Source organism: Leptinotarsa decemlineata, unplaced genomic scaffold (genome assembly GCF_025532065.1).
Source record: "Leptinotarsa decemlineata unplaced genomic scaffold, Ldec_3_MD MMD2_tig00000591_RagTag_RagTag, whole genome shotgun sequence".
Lineage (NCBI taxonomy): Eukaryota > Metazoa > Arthropoda > Insecta > Coleoptera > Chrysomelidae > Leptinotarsa > Leptinotarsa decemlineata.
In genome coordinates, this window is record NW_027412552.1 from 1,133,552 (window position 1) to 1,152,838 (window position 19,287).

General features: G+C 34.0%; 1 protein-coding gene across 1 annotated transcript; it reads left to right on the top strand.

Annotated features, from left to right (window-relative positions):
* Positions 1–1,252: 1,252 nt before the first annotated feature.
* On the top strand, positions 1,253–9,496 carry LOC111505058 (UPF0047 protein YjbQ). The gene is made up of 3 exons (XM_023159807.2): positions 1,253–1,668; positions 1,754–1,890; positions 9,128–9,496. The coding sequence occupies exons 1-3, from the start codon at positions 1,509–1,511 to the stop codon at positions 9,341–9,343; spliced, it is 513 nt and encodes a 170-aa protein (XP_023015575.1). The 5' UTR covers positions 1,253–1,508; the 3' UTR covers positions 9,344–9,496.
* The last annotated feature ends 9,791 nt before the right edge of the window (positions 9,497–19,287 follow it).

Genomic DNA, 19,287 nt, shown 5'->3' on the forward strand with positions numbered 1-19,287 from the left:
AGTTGATTGAACCATTGGTGATTTTAGAAATAATTCCTACTGGTGATTTTAGAAATAATTCGGCTGTTTTGACATTTTTTGAATAAATCATGTAACCAGATAGAATGTCTGCACAAGAATTATTATATCAATTGAATTTGGGTCCATTCCGTAAGATATATCAAAATTATATGAGCATTTTGGATATAAAAAAGTTTGAGTGCGAACCTGTCCAAAACCATTTCGCTAGTCCTGCCCTCGTATCGTCACTTCCCAAAATGGCGTCTAGATACTTTTCCACATCAAAGGCAGCATGGCCAAGTGTCCCATGCCCATGCTGATTGTGAGTAAATAGTCTTTATTGAATAGGAATAATCCTAATCATTACAATACAGAGTTATAATTCTACAATAAATAATTATTAAGTAAATACTATATCAAAACATAATACAATGAATGAATCCATGTATAAATTTATAACAAAATACATTATTAACAATAAACAAAGTAAGATTGAGATAATACAATATAACTACATTCATAACAATCACAGATATTTTGTTGTTAACTATGCTGTGATAACACTTATCAAATTCGAAAACTCGGGTTCACAAGATAGGATATAAAACGTATAAATATTTCTATTGGAAACAAACATCTAACCTTTTTTTTGTTAACTAATTAAAATAGATGAGATAGAACGAGAAACATGGCCCTCAATGATTAACAAGACACCCTAGGAGCGCCGAAAAAAGTTCTTCTATTTTTTCTCCCTGTAGTTTTCCGTGAATTGCAATTAGACAAAACCCAAAAACAGAGCATTCGTGAGTGAACACCTGCCCCAGGTTTCATTTGTGGTGCTGAGCTGAAACACGAATACATTGTTGGACTTTACTGTAAAATAGAAGTACATAAGCAAATCACTAATAACATCAATCACACGAAGATATGAAATATATCCGAATAATGAAAGTATTTTTTGGCAAAATTGATTGTTTTTTTTTCATAAAAAAATTTCAATCAACCAATATCTGAACTAAATCAAACACTAGTCATAAATTTAAATTTGAACATCTCGAATTCAACTCCAGAATCATGAACATTCAACTGTACGTTTTGTGTCACCATTGGTGTGTCATTCTGTGGTCATCACTAAACATTTTTCTCTATATTTGTTCTGTGTCTTTGACAGTAAAAACGTAACGAGTTCCACCCATTGTCACAAACCTCGAACGAGGTCTGTGGTTACACCCGGTTTTGCCAAGTCGAACTTAGCCGATCTGTCATTAGTGTCAGATTTGTCAGAAAGGAACTGCTGATTGCTGATAGCTGGTATTGCAGTTAGAACCTCGTAACCTTTTTTTATTTTTATTGGAACTGATTTATACAATTCTCCCATGATTTGCTCATGATAATAATGGGTTTTTATGCGATTCGAAAGTGTTTTAGTAGTGTTAGTTCGTTCTGATTGATAGCGAATTGATAAATAAACGTTCAAACTGGCGAGCGACAGCGATAGCAAGTCAAACATGGCTTCTTCGGCTAGATTTATTCAAAGTCCCACGGCGTGGTGTCAGAGGAAGGTAAATTTACGGCCGCAACACAGAGGCGTACATTTGGTTACAGAGGAAATCCTTAGGCAGTTGCCTGAATTGAACCAGTTTGCTATTGGTTTATGTCATGTGCAAAGTAAGCCCATTCAGTAAACTCTTACAGAGTTGCATTTTTCCTCGCTGTTGAACGGCTTTTCAAGGTGGTTTTTTTATGTTTTCAGTTTTGCACACCAGTGCCAGTTTAGCTTTGAATGAGAGTTGGGATCCAGATGTTCGAGATGACATGGAAATGATGCTGAACAAAATTGTTCCAGAAGGATTGCCATATAGGCATTCCTGTGAGGGTCCAGACGATATGGTAATATATTTGTCGTAGCAAAATGATATGCCAAGTTTATATAAAAGTTTCGAGTATAGTTTTCATAAAAATCCTAGGCGTTATGCTTGTATGTCTTGTCAATTCCTTTAGAACTTGACACTAATAACCAGGACAGTTATTTTGGCGCTCAATCTATTTGCATAATATTCTTTGTTTTTCTGGCCACTTTTGTTGATAGAAATTTGTAAAATGACACCTTGTTATCATGATTGCATACTGTGGATCTTCAACAATCCATTTCAATGTTTTCATACAATAAAAAACTTCTGTTTTACCAAATAGTCCCTTTTTTGAATTATGTTCTACATGATATATCTGTTGGCAGTATCAAAAGAGGTTGAAAATGATGTTGCCAAAAAATTTACTCAGTTTTTCCTAGGTCATGATGATGGCGAATCTTTTGAGCTCGACGTGTCAAAATTTGAAACATCAAAACATACAAAAGTAGAAAAAAAATCAAAAATATTTATCGTTTTTGTAAAATGATTGATTGAACAAAAAACATGTGCCTTTTTGAGTGCTGATGAATAAATAATCGAGCCATATTCTAGGCGGGAGATTATTAAGGCAAGATATGATGTATATGATCTACAAACTGCAATTGCTCTCCAAAGATAACTCCTAGTTCCTTCATTGAAGTGACACTTGTTAGTGGATTACTATTCAGGGAGTATGAGGTGTGAAATTTGGTATTCACTTTGTAAAAACTGATAAAACTATTTTTTTTATGCTTATGTGTAGGTTGTTTTCAATACACCACCTATCCAAGCTATTTAAATTATGTTGTAACAGAGTAACGTCGTCTAACATTTCAAGATCACCTGCGATTATTAGAAAGTTTGAATTTTCGAAACATCTGTAATGTAATTAACAAAGGTGTTGGACAGAAGAGGTGCACAACCCTTGAGGTACTGCCGATGTTATATGAATGATAGTTGACGAAGCATTTCCTACCCTAACTTGCTAAGATCGGCCAGTTAAGAAGCTTTCAAACCATGATAGAGACATATCTGTGAAACCACATAATTTCATTTAATGTAATATGTTGTAATTCACACGGTCAAATGCCTTGCAGAAATATGAATAAATGGCATCCATCTGGCCTTTTTTCTCCAGAACCTCTATATTATTTTGCTCAAACACCAATAGTTTGGTAACTGTAGACTTTTTCAGAGGAAAACCATGTTGATTATTTATGAAATGTTCTTTACAAGAACATTTCAAATGATCAATAGTCAAGCTGTCCAGTAGTTTAGGAAGGGAAACTTGGTTACATATACCACGGTAGTTCTTTATGTTTTGTTCATTTCCTGATTTAAAAATTGGACAAATGTAGCTGTTTTAATACGTCAGGGACGATCCCTGTACCTAAAGAACATTTGAAAAGGAGCTATATTGGATATGTTAATGAATAGACGCTATTTTTAGAAAGCATTGTGAATTTGATCGGGGCCACCGCTAAATTTATCTGTTAAGGATAATATTTTATCAAAAACTTTTTCAATAGATATTGCAAAAGTGGGTATATCATAATCTACAATAAACGGGGCTTAATATCTGAGGTTCTTCTTGAATATTCTATTGAGAAATGATTTGCAAAACAATTTGCAATCTGTTATAATAATAATAATATGTTTTATTATCATAAGACATAATCTTGTAGACAAAGCTTGGGTAGTAAATACTTAAAAAAATGCAATACATACCAAACGAAATTAAAATAAAAATGGTGCATGGGTACAAACTATGTTGAAATGTAGGATATAAAAGATATGTATATAAAAGAGTATATATGTTTATAAAAGAGTACACATAAAAAGTAACAACTTAGGAGCTCCTTAATGAGTAAAGATAAAAAATATACTCAAGTCAGTTAAAAGCTATCGTTAAAATATTCATCCAAAGTATAATAGGGTTTATCAAATAGAAATTGTTTGACTAACTTTCTGAATTGGAAGTCATTTATATTGGCAGGTCTTATGTCCATAGGCAAATGATTGTAAATTTCTCCACTGTTGTAAAATATGGAGTCTCTGGTAATGTTTTTAGTTGGCAGAGTGTGTCTGCAGTTTCAGGTGTTATAATGGAAAGAGGATGCAGCAAAATTTAATATATGCTTATTTTTTAAACACACAGATTCCAGTATAAATAATGCAGTTACCGTTAGAATATTATGTTTTTTGAAAAAGGTTCTACAGGAGTCTCTTGGTTTAAGATTTCCTATATACCTTATGTTCCACTATGTTCCTATCACGCCACCGTAATATATAGTATCGAGAAGTCATCTGGTGATCTTTTGCTATTTATATATCTACTTCCAGTAAAGTTTATGGTTTTATTTTGTCACAGTGCCAACAAAACCAAGTAAAACATCCAAAGGGACATCTGAATTAACAATAATTTTAAGTGTAAAATTACTAATAGTGTCATTTCACAAGTTTTCATTACCAAAAGTGAGTTCATAGCCTGTATCTCCAAAAATTGACGAGACAACCAATTTTTAATTTCAGATTTATGATCAGGGAATAACAATTGGGAATCAGAAAAACGAATATTCACCTTCTTCACAAAAATGTCTGTCATCTCAACAATTTGAGTAGAAATAACTAATTTTTGCCCTCTTCTGTCTTTGAATGGAACATAGTTTATCATATTGTACAGCGTTTGAAGTATCAGAGTCTAAGTGAAACAAGACAGATAATACTTAATAAATAATAATTCTTCATTTAGTTATGAATGAATGATATTTTCAAATTTACAGATATTTGAAATAGAAGAAAATTCCCCTAAATTTCAGTAGTTCGTAAATCATTATAATATAATAAATGATGAGTGGGCCTAGAACTGGACCTTGGGGTACACTATCATTCGTTGATAGACACTTGAGATTTTCAAGCAACAATTTGTTTTCTGGGCAGGAAGGAACTGGAAAAAAAACTGTACATGTTTTAGAACCTATTAGAATTTGTTAATCATGTTATGATTAAATCATTAATTTCCATTAGTATAGAGGAAGAACTTGTCCACATTTTCTTTCAGCTAAGTTGCAAAAGGTAAGTTCTCTGGAACAACTGGTGTGAGATGAATACTAGTTGGAAGGTTTTCAGTCTTGTATGATGTTACAAAATAATCTATTGATATATTTCGTGTGTGATTTCGAAGTCCAAGATATTGCTCATCATTCCAATTGGTTTTAATAATATGTTTGGTGCTATTTTTTTTTGTTTTCATTAGGTAAAATTAATCAGCTTATGATTATGTTGATTCGAATTAGGTTTATATAATTTCAAACTGAATTGTTAAGTTAGCCCTTGATATATGCATGTTTTTTTATCAAGTTCATAAAAATAGTTCAGTAGACGCTGCTGCCATATTACAAAATAAATTAAACACAAAGTTTCTCGATGTATTCATTGATAATGGGCTGAAATTTGATGAACACCTTGAACAACTGAAGAGTAGGATCTCCTCCGGATGTTATGCAGTTAGAGAAGTTTCAAATGAGTTGGGTTTCCATGTTGCAAAGACCGTTTACCATGCACTTGTTGAATCTCGACTACGTTATGGAATACCTTTTTGGGGAGCATACAACTCATCCCTTCTCTCTTCTGTATTGATATTACAGAAGAGGGCCCTAACGTGTCTCTGTAAAGTCAAACCCAGAGAATCGTGCAGGAACTTGTTCACTGTCAATAAAATGTTAACAGTCATCTCACTTTTTATCTTAGACACTGTTTGCCTTATTTATAAACATAAATCGAAGTTCAACTTTGCTTCTACTCCTTATGCTACTCGAAATAGCAATTATACTTTTAGACTTAACATCCAAACTTTGAATTTAATCAAGGATTTTATATACTATAATGGTGGTAAGTTGTTCAATCATTTACCATTAGAAATGAGATCTGCAAATTTAAGCAACATTCATTTCAAAAAGGCGGTGAAGAACCTACTTGTTGACAGACCCTATTATAGTTTGGAAGAGTATTTTAGCGAATCCTTTTAACAATACATTAGCAATTTATTATTTATACTATCACTTTATACATGGTCGTATTTTATCTATATATTTTTAGACCTTTTTTTATATTTACATTTATAAATTTTTGGTACTTTTTTATATCTACATTTATACTTTTTTAGTGCTTTTTCTATATTAACATTATATTTCTTGGACTTTGTCAATAAGATGCAAATCTTCGGACAATAAAGCATATTTTGATTTGATTTGAACCAAATATTTTTAGTATAATATTCAATTATTTTTTTATTATGGTGTTTGTTTATATGTAACAGGGTGCCTCGTCTAATATTGAACATTTTTTTTTTTAGAGAAGTCATTGTTTTTACTGATCTTTTTAGAAATTTTTTTCTTCTCACAATCGGAAACACGCAAAACTTGGCATTGAAGTAAAGTCACTGAAACAAGATTATGAAAATGTTTTCTAATTTTGCCAAGGATCAGTTGAATACAAAAGATAAGATTCACTATAGATCTCGTCAGATTTTAGTAAAGTGTAAAAGAATATGAACGAATGATTGTTCAAAATGTCCTACAAATGTCTTATGTACGATACTCTGAAAGAAATCGAAATAATGAAGATTGTATCAAGCCGTGCCATGTTTCTTTCCCGCTTGGGGGGGTAAACAGCAGGATTCTCAAAATAAGAGAGCCTTAAGGCACTCCAGAAGGTACCAGGATTTGTTCTGATTCAAAGTTTATAATTTTGATTACTTGTGACCTGTTTTCGAGATAATCTTTTATCCAGTGAGTAATGAAATTGGGAAAACCTAGCATGACGAACTTCTGTGCCAACAGATTATGGTTAACATTATCAAAGGCTTTACAAAAATCACCTGGGCTAATAAGTCCTGGGCCTAAGATAGAAAGCCTTTTTTTTGTTCAACATTGGATTTATTCATCGACGTAATCTCCATTGAGAACCACACAATCATTCTAGTGCTGCTCTAACATTTCAACACCACTTTTGTAAAACTATTTATCTTTTGCCTCAAAATAGGCCTCAGTTTCAGAAATAACCTCTTTATTCGAGCGAAATTTCTTACTGGTGAGTTTTTTTTTGAGGTCTGGGAACAGCCAGTAGTCGCTGGAAATCAAATCTGGCGAATATGGTGGATGTGGAAGAAATTTGAAGCCCGTTTCATGCAATTTCGTCATCGTTTTAATTGATTTGTGACACTGTACACTGTCTTGATGAAGCAGCACTTTTTTTTCTTCAAATGAGGTTGTTTTCCCGCAATTTCGGCTTTCAAACGCTCCAATTTCGTTATAGAATATTCACTGTTGATGGTATTTCTCTTCTCAAGAGATTATTTATACCTTTTATCCCATTATTTATGCCAACGGAGATTGGGAAAAAATTTGTTAGTTAACAATTGAATAACTTTTTGAAAAATGGTGATGAAACTTTTTTCTACGGAACTCGATTCATTGAAGCGTTAAGAAGATACTAGATTTTTTCAAATTTTTAAAATGAAATTTTTGATAAACTCTCTTTAGCGGCAGCGCGCGCATGCCGTAACAGCCGCGCGAAACCCCATTCTCAACGTCAAATTTAAATTATAAGTAATGGAGATAGAGTTTCGGGAGTCGGGACTTTTTTATCGGATATTTCCTCCTCTTTAACGAGCTTTTTTCAAAATTGCTCAAATATTAATATTTTTTGAGTTATTAACGAAAAACTAAATACCATTTTTTTTAATATTATTTTGTTAATAACAATTGCAATTTTTTACCTGCACCAAAATCCTTTAAAAGCATTTTTCTAGAGGTGATTCCGAATCGAATGAACTATCGCTCATATTTTTAGGACTTTTATCTCTATTTTTCATGTTTTTAAACTTGTTGGTTAGACTAAAAACAGATATATGCGGAGTGTAGCAGTCCTAATGACAATGAAAATTACGACAATCTGGGAATGACCTCCGACTTGTGTCCCAATTGTCAATTACGTCTTTCTATATACCTACAGTCCTAATCCCGAGTATAGTATATACGAAGTCAACTCGAATGGCAATAAACACTAAATACTTACCGAATGTCGGCAGTTTCTTTGTATAGCATAGGCGGCGTGGTATAATTTTTTCAAAATTGATTTTATTTTTCATAAACCTACACGATGTGTTTTTATTAGTAGTAAAAAGTAATGCCAGCTGTTTAGCTCTTCGAATTGACAACATATTACTCGTTAATGTAACATATCCTAATCAAACTTTCTGTAGCTGTCACTGATGAAAAGGGTAGTAGGACGAGTACACGTATCCAGGCTCTAAACTGTGTCAAGGACATTTATAATGAACTCAACAAAAAACAAATACAGCAGCAGCAATAGAAATTTTGCAATTTTGTTTTTCAAACAAGAAAGTATTACGAATATATCAGTAAACGAATTGCTGCTCCAGAAATCCTCGGATTTATTGGATACGCAAACTGGAAGCATACATCCCCTGGCCAAACTACAACCCCCCTAAATCATAATCAACAAGTTTTCCTTCAGCCGAAAGCAAGGGAGAAGAGATTGCGAAGACATTTGTTAAGAAAAAATCGATGGCACTTTACCTGTTGAGCAGATTTAAAAACTTCTAGAAGAAAAACTTAATCAAGCGGCAACTGGGAAGAGGGAAAGATGCGGAAGATTTTCAAAATTCTCAAGTGAGCCTCGAACTTTGGAGATAGAGTTTCGGGAGTCGGGACTTTTTTATCGAAAATTTCCTCCTCTTCAACGAGTTTTTTTCAAAATTGCTTAAATATTAATATTTTTTGAGTTATTAATGAAAAACTAAATACCATTTTTCCAAATCTTATTTTGTTAATAACAATTGCAATTTTTTACCTGCACCAAAATCCTTCAAAAACATTTTTCTAGAGGTGATTCCGAATCGAATGAGCTATCGCTCATATTTTTAGGATCTTTATCTCTATTTTTCATGTTTTTGAACTTGTTGATTAGACTAAGAGTAGGGTAGACCAAGTTTTCGAAATGATTTGTTTATTGTATACAGTCCTCATTATTTTGATATATTTTTTTCAGATCTTTGGTAGTACCTCCCTATTATGAAATCTGGTTGGATGATTTGCGATATCTTGCTTCATTTCAGATACTTAATTACGTAACTTCTCTCCACCAGGCCTTGAAATCTAATAATAACAGTAATAACAAACGTTCGGGTGGACTGCATACTATATATTTTCCAGCCCGCACACGTGAAGGCGTGCTTTCTGGGATCGTCCCTGTCGATCCCCATAACGGAAGGTAAGCTGAACCTGGGCACATGGCAAGGGATCTGGCTGTGCGAACACAGAGACCACGCGGGCTCTCGGAAGCTGCTCATCACCATGAACGGTTGCCTTCGGGACAACGTCTGCACCCCATTGTCCCCTGTCAGCCCGATGGCCAGCACGAGCAGTTAGGGAAAGCACTCGGGGCACTCTCTCTCTAAACATTGATTGCTGCCTCGAGTGTTTATTATTTTTTCACGACTAGTGACATAGACTTAAAAAAATGGAAAATATTACGACAATATGTACATAGTTGTACATTGTAATATACTTTTTTTTTAATTAGACGGGTTATTCATTGTTTGTACGTGGAACAGTGCTTTGTTTGCTATTTGATGCACTGTTCTCGAACGCAGGGAAATTTGAGAATGTGTACGATCAACAATTCTGAAAAATCTGTTTCTCTGCCTCAGCTGATCCATTTGAAGTATTTTTTTTGAACTACCACTTTCTTGATTAATGGGTGTTTCTAAAAATTTGGTTTTTCATCCTTCGTTGCACGTCGTGGAGCCTACCTACTAATCATAATTTATTTTATTCAGTTACTAAGTTACAACCTTGTAAAATATACATGTATATCTGTATCTGTAGAAGAGGGAGGATGAGTGTAAGCCAGTGTTTCTCAAAGTGTGCGCCGCGGTGCCCTGGGGCGCCGTGGGACCTTTACTGGGGCGCCTTGGATCCTTTACTGGGGCGCCTTGGATCCTTTACTGGGGCGCCGTGGGCCACGGGGAGTCTCAAGGTACAACGTTTTACAACATAGATAACTGAGAGTAATACCTATTAATAAAAATCCTCTGATAATATGATAGTATCGTTAATTACAAAATGCAATCCGTTCAGACAGCCACCTACCTACTTTTATTAATTAAATATCTAGTGTAGTCTTTACGTTCGAGGCGCCGCGAGAACCTTCAAAAAACATAAGAGAGCCGTGAATTCGAAAAGTTTGAGAAACACTGTTGTAAGCCCACAGCACTTAGGTCACGTGTGACCCATTGTACATCCTCCCGAGGAGTTGTCCTTCTAGGTCATCGTCCATCCTGTCCTTTCCAGGAAGGTGGACAGGTCGCTGGGAGACATCTCCTTTATATCAGAAGGTGTAGGCCAAGACTCGCCGAACACACACTCTCTTATTGACGTTAACTTCGGGCACTCGCGTAGGACATGCCTTACAGTCTCATCTTCCTGTTGACACATCCTGCATAGAGGTGTGTTCACTAGCCCCATACTATGGAGGTGTTTCCTTAGTTGACGGTGGCCAGTCAGAAATCCTACCGTTAAGCATAGATTTTTTCTGGTCATCGCCAGATATTTCTTCGGCGCCAGCTTCCCAGGGTCGCCCAAGGTGATCCTGGCAAGATTGCATCCTTTGATTTCATTCCATCTCTTTAGGGATTGAGCATGGGTGTGACGTTTAGCTAGTTCCGCTAGTCATCAGGCCGTAGGTGCCACTGGGTCCTAAAATTCTTAGTCCAGCCGCTTCCTTGGCTAAAGAATCGGCAATGCGATTACTTTCACTCCTGTTGTGCCCTTTAACCCACCTCAGGATAATGTTATTATCTACCGAGGCTTTGGCTAAATCTTGGTGGCACTCTAGTACTAGCCCTGAGGTTACACGTTGTCTGTTAAAGGCTAATAGGGCTTGTCTGCTGTTAGTGCAGATTGTTGTGTTTTTGCCAGAAATTCCTTTCCTGGTTATTTCTTTTGTGGCGATTGAGGTACCAGCCAGTTCTGTTTGGACCACGCTGGTATTTCTTCCCATTCCCCACTTAATTCTTAGGCTTAGTGATCTGGAGTACAGTCCACATCCTGAGCTTTCTTTGGTTTTTGAGCCGTCTGTATATATGCGTATTGCATTTGTAGCTTCTGACTCTGTGTTCTGTTTTATTTGTATTTCGTAGGGTTTATTAAACACAAACCTGGGTTCAATTGCATCACTGGTTGCCTGCAGCAGAGATATACATGTATTGTAAAAAAATATACTTCAATTCAAAATCACTTACAAAATTAGTACAAATATATAAAATAAAAAACAACTTGAAAACTGATTGCTAAATGAAACAATTAAAACCAATACCAATTTTAAAAACTAACAAACATACGAGGCTTATGATGCACTGTTTGAAACCTTTGGTGTAGTAATGAATATTACTGGAGTTTTTTGCCGACACCAAATCGTTATTTTTAACACCTCGGCACGTGTTTCGATCACCAACTGATCATCTTCAAGAGGAAGATTAAACTAGAGACTAACGCGAAGCTAACGCTATTTATGCTATATACAGGTGTACCACCTATACAGGTATGCCAACTTAAATTAATTTTACAATTTTGCTTTATCTATTATTTTACAATATATGTTTAAATGTTATAGCTGTATAGAAAACAATTTTCAGCTATATGAAAATAAATTTCACATAATTGCCTGTCTAAATTTATTTTTGCAATGTGTCCTTATGTAGTAATCAGTAAACCCAACAATATTATTTTAACAAGGTATATAGGATGCTATTTGGTATAGGTCCGTCATCGTTATTCATAATATTATTGTGTTTACTTATTTCCACACTCTCATAGGCATCTAGTTGCTTATTGTTGTTGACTTGTCTAACTTATCTTAATGAACTGAAGTCTATGGAATGGTTTTGTTGCAAAATATGATGGGCGATTGCTGATTTTTCAGATCTTCCATATTTTAAGTGTGCTATGTTTTCCTTATATCTTGCTTTAATAGATCTTTTTGTCTGTCCATAATATTTTGCATCGCAGTCGTAAATTCCAGACTTTTTCGAATTCTCGACTTTGTCTTTTGGACTCCCCAAAAGGCTCTGTAGTGTACGACTTGTGTTTTTAAAACCCTGTATCATACCCAACTCCTTGAAAATCTTTCCAAAGTTCCTCGTATATTGGTAGTATGGAACTGAGATGTTTTTTTCTTGGTTTTTGTCCTTTCTGAAAGTAGAGATTTCGTTCATTCTTAACCTAAACTTCTTCCTTATTATGTCATCTACAATACCCCTCGAGAAACCGTTAGTGGTTGCTATTTCCTGTATTGTACGTCTTTCTTTTGTGAACCTATCATGTGTTAGAGGGAAAGTCAAAAGACGATGCACTAAAAATTCAACCCAGCACTTTTGTGCTGTCCACAGTGATGTGAACTGTCAGGAATATACTTCTAAATATATCGTATAAATTAATTATTATATAGCTGAAAATTGTTTTATATACAGCTAGAACATTTAAACATATATTGTAAAATAATAGATAAGGCAAAATTGTAAAATTAATTTAGGGTGGTATACCTGTATGGTTTATCTATATAGCATAAATAGCGTTAGCTTCGCGTTAGTTTCTAGTTTAATCTTCCTCTTGAAGATGATCACTTGGTGATCGAAACACATGTCGAAGTGTTGAAAATAACGATTTGGTGTTGGCAAAAAACTCCAGTAATATTATTTGAACATACGCGGCATTAATCTAAATATATAATTGACTGCAGACTTTTTGAAGGCCTCCAAGGAGTAAGTAAACAATCATTCATAAATTTCCCTGTATTCAGACAGAGATGTATGCTTCGAAAGAAAATCGTCCTGAATTTATCTCTCTTCGAAAATTTCGTTTAACAATTTCTGGAGTGCAAATGAAACACTGTTCTACGAATTAGGTGCTGTGCATTATTTCATTATATAAATGTGGCGGTGAAGTCAGAACTGTCAGTTGAAAATATAATTATACTTTATTGAAACAAGGGTTCACCACAAATGATTTTACAGAAGAATGCCCAGAGTTTAAAACAGATCATTGTCGTGGGTTTCGGTAGTTTTTCGAAAATGAAAACCGTGCGAGTTTTTCTGATTTGATGCTGAGGAATGAAAAGCAAACAATTGAAAGGCTATCTTCTATCTTTTGATTGAAAATGTAACGTAACGTACCCTCTGAGCCATCTCCTATAATTTTTTGATGTTGAAAACTTGAATTCCTTCTAAAATATAATTGATAACTCCCGTGCTAGGAATCGCACGGTAAAAAGCAAGACCTCGTTGGTTTCTAGCTAGCCCCTTTTGAGGGAGGCAAGGGAGGTTGATTTTAATAGGTATCACCATACGAGGGGTGGATACTACTTATATTTCGGGAATAGCAAATAATAACAAACATTTTTTAATGAAAATGGCTTTATTGTTTTTCAAAAAATTTCCCTTGATAATCGAAATGCTTTTGCATTCGTTCAAACCATTTGTTAAAGCAGTTTTTCCATTACTCTTGAGACACCTCCAAAACGTCGGTTTTGGACGCTTCAACTGCTTCTTCGGCGCTCGTAAATCGTTGACCACGCAGTTTACCTTTGAGATTCAGGAACAATAAGAAGAGGATGAGTCATCAATTCGATGTTTTGAGTGCTCAAAAATTCAAATATGTGAGAGCTTGCATTGTCATGATGGAGAATGATTCGTCTTCGGTTAGTTTTACAAATTTCTATGAAGATTTTCGACAAACAAATGGTCGTGTACCACTCAGAATTGACCTTTATACGTTGCTCAAGTGGAAGAGTGTCCATATGTTCCATTCGGCCAAAGGAACAGGCGACCATTTGCTTCGCTGTGCTTCTTTTGCATTTCTTCTGCATTTCTTATGTCACATATGTTACTATGCATTTCAAATATATTTTGCCTATTATAGATCCCTAAAAGGCATCGAAAAATATACAAAGAGGGTAGGGTCATGATTTTGTTCATCCCAAAGTAAACCTTGACGTCTGCCCAAAAACTAAGTCCATCTATTTTTCTAATTGCCTTTCTTTTATAGCCGAATAGTTTGGAACAGTGTCGTGAATATCATCAAACAAGAATTCCATAGATTTTTTGACATTTTGTTTGAAAAGTATTGAATATGTTTGTCCCATAATAATTTTTGATCTAAAACGTAACCTTAAAATTTTACAGCCTGCTGATCATCAGTTAGCTTGAGTAAACATTCAGTTTTATCATCAACCCATAACCTGTGTAGAAGTATGATATTGACATGTACCTGTTTGTAACGGCTCCAGAATCTGAATCCTATGTAAACACGGAATCTTTGGCCGATCTGATAGTGTTGTGTAATGTTTTACCAATGTGTTTCGTGACTTTATTTATGTAGGACAAGTAGACTTCGCCTACCACTGGCCGCTGGATTATAGAATATAGATCACGTTTGATTCCTTGCGCTGTGAACCTATTGGGCTGTGGAGCTTGGTCTAGATCTAGATGATGAAGTTCTTCTTCAAGAAGGTGTGGCTCACAAATTCTGGTGACACGATCTACAAGGGTTTTCATCAAAGAATGTTGCTGCCCTGGAGATGGTTCAAGTTTTTGCTGAGATACCGATGAGTAAGATTTTGTTCTTTCTATTACAATCGAAAAGCTGACGCTCTGTATAAGATTTTTTTCTTAATAAGCAGTAGTCGAAAGCATCCAGTAACATTTGTTGAAGACATAACAGAACATAAAATGAGCTTGCTGAAATATCTTACGCTAACAATTATCTTTAGCGGATAACCTGTTAGCAAGTAACAGATAATTAAAAGAATCGTATGAAAATTGGAAGAGATGAGAATCTGTACAACAATTACGAAATGAAAAAGAGAAGGCAGAAAGCTAGACTCACTTTTGGCGCTCCCACTGTTTTTGAAAGTATAACAGTCAAATCAGAAATCTTGTTAGCATCAAACTGTGGTAGGTTTCTAGTTTTTTCTGATGAAACTTTGCCAAGGTCGAGGTATCATTTTATTTTCAATTCTGACATCTGACAGTAAAATATCCAGACTTTCGATTACTCCTCGCGTGTTTAAAAAAAAATACAGCGAGACACTTGGTTTTGTATAAAATAATATACGGGTTGTAAATATTGTGTGTTATGAACTGAATATGTCTGTCTTCCTCTGTCCCCGTAGCAATATCCAGGTAGGTTTCCCCATCCCCAAAATCCTAGTTAATTATTGGACGGTTAGCGAAAATGACAACATACTTCTGGGGTTAAGATTAGATTGAATCGTGTATATGCTGGGATATGTTGTTAGTTTCGCTATTGGTCGTTTGACACAACGATATTTTACAATTTTCATAATTTACACGCGGCCCAAGTTTGTGGATTTTGCTACATTGTAATCCCACTATTAATTATTTTTGCAGGACGTCCAAACTGAAAATGGCCACTCCAAACAATGGTTCAGGTATAGTTTTCTTGCTGAAGCCTGTGTAGAAAAGATTAGATTTATCTAAAAAAAGATATCAAGTTTTAGAAGTTGTGTTGTACTGCCTTAAACTAACAATATACCTTTCAATCACTTGGAAGGGTCATTAAGAAATGTATTCACTGATTCTGTTTAAATCATATATTCATATTTTTCTAAGAATCTATCTGTTCCTTTTGTATGCAGTATGAACATTTTTGTTTGAGCACTACACTCCACAGTACTCCATAAATATATCACAGAGTTCACACAGAATAAAATATTAGAGGTTATGTTAAGGCAAAATTGGCTCACATATTGAAGACTTATATCCAGACTGCGCCAATTTAAAACCCATAACTTTGGAAATTTCGCTAAGCAAATGACTGGTGCGTATGAACATTTTCAAAATCGTGAGACACTGTGTCAGTGGAATTTATCTAAAAATTGTCATTCACAAAAACATTTGTCTCAAATGAGTTTGCTGTATAAGAGATTTACAGTTGGGCAGAGAAGTTGTATTGTTTATCAAGCCAAACCTTGGCTTCAACAATTTTTTTTTCGCCAAAAAGCAATGCTTTATCAACAAACGAAATTCCTTTTTATCCCTTTGTTTCAGCTGTGAAATCAGTGAAATTTGTACACGTGTCTTTTGAAGGTTAGGGTTAACTAAAAATCATATGGACTTTATACTAGTAGCGCCATCTGTGTGTTAACATACGAACTTTTTGGCTCACCCATAGGTTACTTTCAGAAAATATAATCTCAAAATACTTAGGGTTCAAATTTTAAGATCCATATGAAAAGTTTCAAAATCATTAAGGTCCATAAAATATAAAAATGAGCATGAGCATTTAATGCCTGTAAAACTTCAACATTGTTCATTGTTTTTATGCATTGAGGAAATTATAGGAATGAAGTGATCAGATAGAACGTTCATCTGCTGTGTACCTAAAACTAGGGATAGTTTTTTCAAACTGGCAACACTGCTTCTATTTTTTAATATTGGTCAACGAACTATTTTGGACTATGGAAGCCCATATCTCATGAAATAATGATTTTGACTTTGGATTCATAAACTTTTTCCTTTTTATTCAACCAATTCTTTAGAAATAATGATGAATGATCAGAAATTTCGCATCAGGAATCTCGAAGTGGTTTCTCGCGTTCAACAAATAGTTTTGGCAATGTAACAACACCTTATTGCCCATTTGTTCTTGAAATAAAGGACTCGTTACATTTTCAGTACATAATATCAGTCAACAATACAGCAAAGATCATAATTTATTAGTAAAACGTCAAAACATGTTTTTGTTTCACAGCCACCTTTTTATATTCTAGATTGTTGAAAGAAGCACATATAACTTTTTCTGCCAATTATTTGGGATATACAGGGTGTAACAAAAAGATAAGTCGTATTCTTACCTTAATGGGTAAGTTATACCCAATGGTAAAATATCGAAACACTAAGAAATCTACGCACACAAACAATAATGTTGACAGATTTGAGTCAGAGTTTTGTTTCGAAAGCTGTTCAAACCTGCTGATAGCACAGTCTAGATGCTCTTTGCCATCTAACCACTGGTTCCGGGTTCGAATCTGGTCTAAGGAAGTTCACAATTTCATTTCTTTTCATATGTAGGTACAGAACAGAATTGAAATTATTTGATGGTTAACGATAAACTTTTAAAAACCGATTGTTTGTAGCAAAACAATATAGTAATGCCACACCGATATTGGGTACTCTTCCGTCTACTCAGAAATTAGATGAAATATTCCTGAACCCACAAATCAAATCAAAATTTCCTATGAACTTCACAAAATGGAGTAAGCAGATTGATCACTTCCCAATTGTCTCAGAAGATGTAGAGGAAAATAAACTAATTCTGGAATTATCTTTCTCTCCCAAATTCGAAAAAACCACCATGAATATATCTGATACAGTTTCAAGAAATTTAACTTCAAATTCCTCATTCCGTTGGTCCAATGATGGGAGGAATCATCGCATCCGTGATTATTGGAAAGAAAACGGCTGTGGCGAACGTATCACCAACAGCTACAACACAATTAGATCAGTGATACGTTCCTCAGTCAGAACCTTTGCGCTTAATGGGTTGAAAAATATTGACAACACCTGTTTCATGAACAGTGTAATCCAATGTTTATCAAATACGAGATGGTTACTATTTGAAAAAGGATGAGTACATGAAAGATATCAATACTAATATTTCTAGTACGGAGGGAGCTTTAATCAAAGCTTTTGCAGAAGTTATCAAGGAAGTGATCTGATAGAGCAGTGCACACAGTCTCCTTAAAAAGTCAGATTCAGAGTTTTGCCTCTCGATTCATGGGTCATGCGCATCAAGACGCCCAGGAGTTCCTTCGTTATCTTTTAGAAGGTTTACATGATGACGTTAATATAATTATTGAGAAACCTAAACCGACCTTAACGGAGATTAACGAAAAATTGAGCGACAGCGGAAAAGCACAAGAGTCATGGCTGATTTATTTGAGTACATATAACTCTAACATTGTAGATAATTTCGTTGGTCAATTAAAATTCACGATGAAGTGCACACATTGTGGACACTCATCTGTAACCTTTGATCCTTTCTGGGATTTGTTACTCCCCATACCACAAATAGTCTGGTTCACATGTTCACAAGATTTGAAAAGATCAATGAATTTGCGTAAAAAAAGTCCCGACTCCCGATACTGTATCTCGATTATTCATAATTTTTACAGAGCCCTGAAAATAGAGCCAAAAGCGGGTAGTCTGTCTTCCGCGCGCCTTTCGTCACTCTGACATAAAAACAAAAAAAAATATTTAAACATATTAAATGTGAATATTAAGGAATGAAAAAATTCATGTAATGTTAGGATACATCAATAAACAATAATCCGCAGTCAAAAAATGTGTATCCCAATTTTAACGTTAATTATAAATTTGTTAATTAATAACTTTTTCTGAATTGAAAGTTAATATAAAAATCCCTATAATTATTAAACTAAAACCCTGGCATTTTTTTCCTTTGGTTAAGTTATCCTTAATAGGCAAAAAAATAGATTACCGTTGCCAAAATAAAAAAATTGTTATTTTCAATTTTTTTATTAACAATTGAAAATTATAATTTTATAAAAAATACATTACAATTTTTTTTTATTTTTTATTGTTTCAATATCTCATGGCTAAAAACTAATTAATAATATTTTTTTTAAATTTTTTACAGCTATTGTTAATAAATTTATTATAAACAAAATACATTGTTTATAAGCAATTCGAAAATTTTTTTTGGCATTATGTTAATTGAAAAAAATCATGATTTTTAGAGAAAAAATGGTTTCTTAAAAAAATTTCTTTGTTGCTAAAAATGCGTTTGTTAATTAACAATGGTTTTTTGCAACTAAATATTAAAATTAAGGAACTGTTTTTTTTAAATCATAAATTCTATTGTTCTTTAAAGTTTTGAAAAAACTTTTTTTTTAATTCTTTTTTTAATTGTTTATTCAACCCTCCTAACCGTAAACAGATGTTTCTTCCACGTAACAAAAGAATATCGCATACAGGTATAAACCGGAATTTTAAAGTAATTTAAAAATTTGTGAGCATCGGAAATTTAAAGAAGGTTAATGAGTAAACTCATTAAAATTAAATTAACAGAATGACTGATTGCTTCATTTAATTTTCTTAAACTTCATACAAATATGACAATAAGTGAATGTTAATGATCCTACAACTACTAAAAATGCAAGTAATAAAATCCTTATGATTTATTGTTACATGACACGAAGTTTATGTTGAAAAGACTTGAAATTTTTTCTTTTTTTAATAAATAACGATCAATAATTAAATAAATAATAGGAC